Source organism: Somniosus microcephalus, chromosome 16, assembly GCF_052327205.1.
Source record: "Somniosus microcephalus isolate GS21.2 chromosome 16, FLI_Smic_1.0, whole genome shotgun sequence".
Classification (NCBI taxonomy): Eukaryota; Metazoa; Chordata; class Chondrichthyes; order Squaliformes; family Somniosidae; genus Somniosus; species Somniosus microcephalus.
The window spans coordinates 72,423,542-72,431,747 of record NC_141002.1 but is presented as its reverse complement, the minus strand read 5'-3'; the positions used below and the strand labels follow the sequence as shown (position 1 = coordinate 72,431,747).

Here is an 8,206-nt window from a genome sequence, read left to right as displayed (position 1 = left end):
ACGCCTCATGTGTCTAATATATTATTTCTCAACTTGGAGGATTGTTGCCACCTTGAGACGACAAAACAGAATTACAACAAAAGCATCTCGGGAAATAATTATAAATACACTTGGGCAATTTCCATCTTGCTACCATCCCATTTGCACTTAAAAATGGGACAGTAGCAGGACCAAAAAAGTGGTGGGTAGTTGTACCAACTTACTGCCGAGTTGTCATCTGCCCCGATTTTTAGGTGGACCTCCATTCTAGCAGCCGGAGCTCCCATCAGAAACAGGCGGGAAGCAAATAAATATATAAAATTGGGGCCAAATGACACAGATAATAGCCCTGATGCCATTTTTGTCTCTGCCCGCTTGACTACCATCAGTCCCTGCTCCTGGCCACCAAACATTAGCGGTACAAATTGAGAGGCTACTATTTCCAGTGATAATTGAAGAATTCCTTATGTGCAGTCAGGGAAAGCTGAATGGAGCTTTGAGAGATGTTCTTATACATAAGACGTAGGAGCAGGAGTAGGTCTTTGGCCCCTCGAGCCTGCTCCGCCATTCAATAAGATCATGGCTGATCTGATCTTGGCCTCAACTCCACTTCCCTGCCCGCTCCCCATAACCCTCGACTCCCTGATCGTTCAAAAATCAGTCTATCTCCACCTTAAATATATTCAATGACCCAGCCTCCACAGCTCTCTGGGGAAGAGAATTCCAAAGATTCACGCCCCTCAGAGAAGAAATTCCTCGTCATTTCCAATTTATGGCAGTCGCTTGTGGGTTTTACTCCGTGAAGGCTTTCACATTTAATGTATTTGCTGGTGTAGGTTCGCACACATGTTGCTGCTGTACTGAAGTTTTGTTTTTGTTATTTCCAACGTTAATAACCCTCCCCTTTAAGCTGCTGCTGGGGGCGCTTCACAATCAGCTGCCCTGCCTGATTTCCTGCCTCCAGTTTAGTGAGTTGCCTGTTGGGGAACATGTTTTGCACAGGCGGCTTATTGACCGCATTATAAAGAAAGAACTTGCATTTATATAGTGCCTTTCACAACCTCAGGACATCCCAAAGAGCTTTACAGCCAATGAGTACTTTTGCAATGTCGTCACTGTTGTGATGCAGAAAATGTGGCAGCCAATTTGTGCACAGCAAGGTCCCACAAACAGCAATGAGATAATGATCTGTCTTTTCAGTAATGTTGGCTAAGAGATAAATATTTGCTAGGGCACCACAGAGAACTCCCCTGCTCTTCTTCAAAATAGCGCCATGGGATCTTTTACATCCACCCGAGAGGGCAGGTCAGGCCTTGGTTTAACATCTCGTCTGAAAGATGGATAAGTAAGACCCATTATAATTAGGACCTCTCAAGTCAGTTTTTATTGCCAATTTAAAACCCAGGTTTCTCAGGTATTTTCAGTTTTTATTTTTAGCTTCAATAGACAGGAGAAAGTCAATGGAAAGAAAATGAGAACCCAAAATAACAGGGTAAATTTGGAGAAAATCAGTTGGTTAAACATGATTTGGCTTTAACAAATCCGTGCTGGCTTTCCTTAATTATTCCATACTTGTCCAAGTGACTGTTAATTTTGCCCGATTGTTTCTAAAAGCTTCCCCACTACCGGCTGGGTTTATCTTTACACCCTTTTTTGAACAAGGGTGTAACATTTGCAATTCTCCAGTCCTCTGGCACCACCCCCATTTCCAAGGAGGATTGGAAGATTATGGCCAGTACCTCTGCCCTCACCAGTACTCAGAACAGAATACTGGTGGGAGAGCAAGATGTACTCAGGGTACTCCTGCATTACCTGCCTGGTCCTCCTCTTCTGTCTGGCGGTCACCTGTTCCCTCTCTGCCTGCAAACTCCTTAGCTGCGGGGTGACCACCTCCTGAAACGTGCTATCCACGTAGCTCTCAGCCTCGCGGATGCGCCGCAGTGACGCCAGCTGCTGCTCGAGCTCCTCCAGCTGATGACACCTCCTGCACATATGGTTGTCCAGGACACGGGAAGCGTCCTAGAGTTCCCACATGGCACAGGATGTGCATTCCGCTGGACCGAGCTGCCCTGCTATGCCTTTACTTATTCGACTATTAACTAACTTTACAGAAACTTATGAAGATGTATCTAATTCAAGTTATTAATAATATTAACAGTTACTAATTTAATATAGTATTAACAGTTACTAATTTAATATATATTAGCAGTTACTAATCGCCAAGCTCCTGCTTTATCCCTAACCAGCTATTTAACCCCGGCCCCTAACTTGAAAAAAAGAGTGTGACCTTTACCAACTAATCAGTTACCAGCTATCCTGTGACGTCACTCCTTGTGTTTTTTTGAATCGCCGCTCAGCTCCCTTTATGCTGCTCCCGCTGCCTCCAGTCCCGCTCAGGTCTGCACTATGTCCTGGGCCTTCTCCACCTCTCCATTTATGCTGCTGCCGCTGCCTCCGCTACCGCTCAGGTCCGCGCTCTGTCCTGGGCCTTCTCCGCCTTTCCCTTTATGCTGCTGCCGCTGCCTCCACTCCTGCTCAGGTCTGCGTTCTGGATATTGAAGCACTGGAGAAAGTGCAGGGAAGATTTACAAGGACTTTATAGCTACATCCTCTCAATTCTGGTAAAGAAAGATTGAGCAGACTGGGGTTCCTTTCTCTGGGAAAGGGAAGGCAAAGAGGAGACCTTTAAAGAGGAGGTCTTTAATATTATGAAGGGGTTTGACAGGGTGAATGTGGAGAAACTGTTTTGACTTATGGGTAAGTCCATAAACAAGGGAGCATAAATATAAGATTTTCACTAACAGATTAAATAAAGAATCAGGAGGAATTTATTTTCACAGTGTGGAATTTGCTGCCACATGGAGTGGTTGATGCATTGAAGGGGAGGTTTGATGTGTACATGAGGGAGAAGGGAATAGAGGGATACAGGGACAGGATAGGAACAGATAAGTAGAGTGCGAGGAGTCTTGTATGGAGTATAAACACCAGCATAGACCAGCTGGGATGAATAACCTGTTTCTGTGCTGTAGATTCTATGTAATTCTATCCAATGAAACTAACAAGACACAGTTAAGCAATCTGACAACTGACAATTAATTACAAAGTTCACAAACACCACTTATGGGTTTCAATGATAATTCCAAAAATATAATTTAAGTTTCTATGATCATAAAATACTGTCAACTATTTTAGCTTAAATACATTTATTGCATTTGTGAATAGACTGCGCTGTAAAGTGTTGGTTGCTATCATTGTTTAAGGTAGCCCAGCAACACCATAGTATCGTACAGTATAATTATTTAAACGTCTGTTCAAAATGTAATTTTGCAGTGTGTGCTATGAATAGTATTTGTGCTGATAAGTGGCAGGTAACATTCATGCCACAGAAGTGCCAGGCAATGACCATCTCCAACAAGTGAGAGTCTAACCACCGCCGCTTGACATTCAACGGCATTACCATCACCGAATCCCCCACCATCAACATTGACCAGAAACTTAACTGGACCAGCCACATAAATACTTTGGCAACAAGGGCATGGTCAGAGGCTGGGTATTCTGCGGTGAGCGTCTCACCTCCTGACTCCCCAAAGCCTTTCCACCATCTACAAGGCACAAGTAAGGAGTGTGATGGAATACTCTCCACTTGCCTGGATGAGTGCAGCTCCAACAACACAAGAAGCTCAACACCATCCAGGACAAGCAGCTCGCTTGATTGGCACCCCATCCACCACCTTAAACATTCACTCCCTCCACCACCGGCATACCGTGGCTGCAGTATGTACCATCTACAAGATGCACTGCAGCAACTCGCCAAGGCTTCTTCGGCAGCACCTCCAAAACCCGCAACCTCTTCCACCTAGAAGGACAAGGGCAGTAGGCGCATGGGAATACCACCACCACCTCCAAGTCACACACCATCTTGACTTAGAAGTATATTGCCAATCCTTCATTGTCGCTGGGTCAAAATCCTGGAACTCCCTCCCTAATAGCACTGTGGGCGTACCTTCACCACACGGACTGCAGCGGTTCAAGAAGGCGGTTCACCGCCACCTTCTCAAGGGCAATTAGGGATGGGCAATAAATGCTGGCCTTGCCAGCGACGCCCACATCCCATAAACGAATAAAAAATAAGGATCATGGATTTTCATATTACTACATTTCTGGAAACAACTGGAATTCTCCAAGAGTGCCAAAGATCCTTTGCGCTGTGGGTGGATTTAGTTTTATTTCTGACAACTCTTGGAAATACTACTCTCTGACAATTAACTTTTCTTAATTTTCTACAATTTATTTTCTTATTTTAAGACAATGACTTACATTCCAACCATCAATATTTCACACGAACAGTTGGCACAAACAGCATGAACTGGGCCCACTTCATATTCGTATTGCGATTTCTCTTTCCTGCTTCCCATTTCGACCCGAGTTTAGCTGCCAATGGCCTTCTCTCCTGAACTCCAGCAATAGCAGTGATCTCAGCCACCTTATACTATTGGCAGCATTTCTGGTGAGAGCAAGAGTATTAAGCTACTGCACACTGCCATTAGCAGCAACAGAATCACTGCATTTGTGGCAAGAGCAGCATTAAGGAGGCCCCAGTCTAATTTATTAGAAGCAGGAGTCAGCCAGGAATGGGGAATGTATAGTGATGGGAGGGTGGGAGCAGCAATGCATGGCATTAAACGGGAAATGGATAGCAATAGAGCGATGGATGACAAGGGAGCAATAGATGGTATTGAAGGGGAAAGAGATAGCAATGATGAGAGGAGAGACTTTATGAGGAGAAATTATTAGTGGGGGAGTGGGGGTGGAAGTGGTGAAGACAAACAATTGCTAAACTTAACTGAGGGAATTCAAGTGGAGAAGAGAATGCCTGCTGGAACTGGGGTGGGGAGAAGAGTGCCAAGTTGAATTGAAGGTGAGGGAAAAGGGAGAGAAATTCCAGGTACAATTGAGGGGTAGAGGGAGAAAAATGTCATTATGAATGGGGAGGGTTGGTAGAGGAGGATAGGATGTCTCCTTGAAGGGGTTTAGAATTCAATGGGGCAGATCTTGACTTTGTGCAGTCGTGTAAAACGAGTGATAGCGAGTCGACAGCCCGTTGTGCATGTCTCATTTTTATTTCCATTAATTAACTTCAAACTCCAATTCATTCACATCACAAAACACTTCAAAACATACATCCAGCAAAGTATGACAAAGGAAATTATAAAAGACGCAGTTAACCATTTTGTCAAACAGTAAATATATTTTAAAGTAAATTATTATAACTACTTCTGAGATACATTGCAAAATGCAAAGATAGGGATGGGCAAAAGAACAAAAAGATTCAGAGGCAATACAAACTAAAAGTAAAAATAAAATAAAAACAGCAAATGCTGGATATGCCCACCGCCGCTTGAAAGATACGTTAACAACTGGGATACGACTATTCTTCCTAAATACTCCTTAATTTTTTAAACTCAGAAACTGAATTGAGATTTGTACTCTGGAGCCTGCCACAGGGGCCAATGGGCTCGGTTGGCGCAGACTGCCCATGTGCGGTGAACTCTGACCCGCCGCCGGATTGCCCGAAGCTGCTGAGAGACGCGCGGCGGTGGCGGCGGCCTAGCTCCTCTGGTCCGCACAGAGCCCGAGCCTGAGCCCGCCACCACTCCTTCCAGCCTGGGGGAAGCAGTCGGTTGACTGCAGCGCCGGCGTTTCCCCTCCCCTCTGCTGCGCCCCGCCTCCCGGTCAGACAGTGAGGCGGAGCTGGGCCCGGAGTCCGAGGCACAACAACAAGAGCAGCGGAGCGCGGGAGCGAAGGCCACAACATGGCGAGCGCCTCCTACCACATCTCCAACCTGCTGGAGAAGATGACGTCCAGCGACAAGGACTTCAGGTAACGGCCGCGGCGCGGGCTCAGCCTCTTTGTCTCAGGAGGCGTCGCATTTTTGCACCGTTGAAGTTTACGGGGGCCCCGCCAGGCCTCCTTTTATAGCGACGCCGCCTCGGGGCCGCACTCGCTGCAGTCACTCCCCCAACCTCCACCCACCCCTAGTCCCTCCCTCCCTACTCCCTCCCTCCCTCCACCCCACCCCTCCCTTCCTCCACCCCTCCCTCCCTTCCTCCTCCACCCCTACTCCCTCCCTCCCTATTCCCCCCCCCTTCCTTCCTCCACCCTATTCCCCCCCTCCCTTCCTCCACCCTATTCCCTCCCTCCCCTTCCTCCACCCCTACTCCCTCCCTCCACCCCTCCCTCCCTCCCTCCCCCCCCTTCGCCCTCCCTGCCCCCCTTCGCCCTCCCTGGCCCCTTCGCCCTCCCTGGCCCCCTCGCCATCCCCCCTTCGCCCTCCCTGGCCCCCTCCCCTTCGCCCTCCCTGGCCCCCTCGCCTTCGCCCTCCCTGGTCCCTTCGCCCCGCCTGGCCCCTCGCCTTCGCCCCGCCTGGCCCCCTCGCCTTCGCCCCGCCTGGCCCCCTCGCCTTCGCCCCGCCTGGCCCCCTCGCCTTCGCCCCGCCTGGCCCCCTCGCCTTCGCCCCGCCTGGCCCCTTCGCCCCGCCTGGCCCCCTCGCCTTCGCCCCGCCTGGCCCCCTCGCCTTCGCCCCGCCTGGCCCCCTCGCCTTCGCCCCGCCTGGCCCCCTCGCCTTCGCCCCGCCTGGCCCCCTCGCCTTCGCCCCGCCTGGCCCCCTCGCCTTCGCCCCGCCTGGCCCCCTCGCCTTCGCCCCGCCTGGCCCCCTCGCCTTCGCCCCCCTTGGCCCCCTCGCCTTCGCCCCCCCTGGCCCCTCGCCTTCGCCCCCCCTGGCCCCCTCGCCTTCGCCCCCCCTGGCCCCCTCGCCTTCGCCCCCCCTGGCCCCCTCGCCTTCGCCCCCCCTGGCCCCCTCGCCTTCGCCCCCCTGGCCCCCTCGCCTTCGCCCCCCCTGGCCCCCTCGCCTTCGCCCCCCTGGCCCCCTCGCCTTCGCCCCCCCTGGCCCCCTCGCCTTCGCCCCCCCTGGCCCCCTCGCCTTCGCCCCCCCTGGCCCCCTCGCCTTCGCCCCCCCTGGCCCCCTCGCCTTCGCCCCCCCTGGCCCCCTCGCCTTCGCCCCCCCTGGCCCCCTCGCCTTCGCCCCCCCTGGCCCCCTCGCCTTCGCCCCCCCTGGCCCCCTCGCCTTCGCCCCCCCTGGCCCCCTCGCCTTCGCCCCCCCTGGCCCCCTCGCCTTCGCCCCCCCTGGCCCCCTCGCCTTCGCCCCCCCTGGCCCCCTCGCCTTCGCCCCCCCTGGCCCCCTCGCCTTCGCCCCCCCTGGCCCCCTCGCCTTCGCCCCCCCTGGCCCCCTCGCCTTCGCCCCCCCCTGGCCCCCTCGCCTTCGCCCCCCCCTGGCCCCCTCGCCTTCGCCCCCCCTGGCCCCCTCGCCTTCGCCCCCCTGGCCCCCTCGCCTTCGCCCCCCCTGGCCCCCTCGCCTTCGCCCCCGCCTGGCCCCCTCGCCTTCGCCCCGCCTGGCCCCCTCGCCTTCGCCCCGCCTGGCCCCCTCGCCTTCGCCCCGCCTGGCCCCCTCGCCTTCGCCCCGCCTGGCCCCCTCGCCTTCGCCCCGCCTGGCCCCCTCGCCTTCGCCCCGCCTGGCCCCCTCGCCTTCGCCCCGCCTGGCCCCCTCGCCTTCGCCCCGCCTGGCCCCCTCGCCTTCGCCCCGCCTGGCCCCCTCGCCTTCGCCCCGCCTGGCCCCCTCGCCTTCGCCCCGCCTGGCCCCCTCGCCTTCGCCCCGCCTGGCCCCCTCGCCTTCGCCCCGCCTGGCCCCCTCGCCTTCGCCCCGCCTGGCCCCCTCGCCTTCGCCCCGCCTGGCCCCCTCGCCTTCGCCCCGCCTGGCCCCCTCGCCTTCGCCCCGCCTGGCCCCCTCGCCTTCGCCCCGCCTGGCCCCCTCGCCTTCGCCCCGCCTGGCCCCCTCGCCTTCGCCCCGCCTGGCCCCCTCGCCTTCGCCCCGCCTGGCCCCCTCGCCTTCGCCCCGCCTGGCCCCCTCGCCTTCGCCCCGCCTGGCCGCCTTCGCCTTCGCCCCGCCTGGCGCCTTCGCCCCGCCTGGCCCCTTCGCCCCGCCTGGCCCCCTCGCCTTCGCCCCGCCTGGCCCCCTCGCCTTCGCCCCGCCTGGCCCCCCTCGCCTTCGCCCCGCCTGGCCCCCTCGCCTTCGCCCCGCCTGGCCCCCTCGCCTTCGCCCCGCCTGGCCCCCTCGCCTTCGGCCCCGCCTGGCCCCCTCGCCTTCGCCCCGCCTGGCCCCCTCGCCTTCGC

The 8,206-nt window shown here is 55.5% G+C and overlaps 1 protein-coding gene across 1 annotated transcript in view; it reads left to right on the top strand.

The window, feature by feature from the left end:
- The first annotated feature begins 5,516 nt into the window (after positions 1-5,516).
- The window catches only part of cand1 (cullin-associated and neddylation-dissociated 1), a 45,548-nt gene continuing 42,858 nt past the window's right edge, over positions 5,517-8,206 (top strand). The window contains exon 1 of the mRNA XM_086009239.1: positions 5,517-5,860. Coding sequence (XP_085865365.1) covers positions 5,793-5,860 — 68 coding nt within the window. The 5' untranslated portion in view covers positions 5,517-5,792. The remainder of the gene's footprint in view (positions 5,861-8,206) is intronic.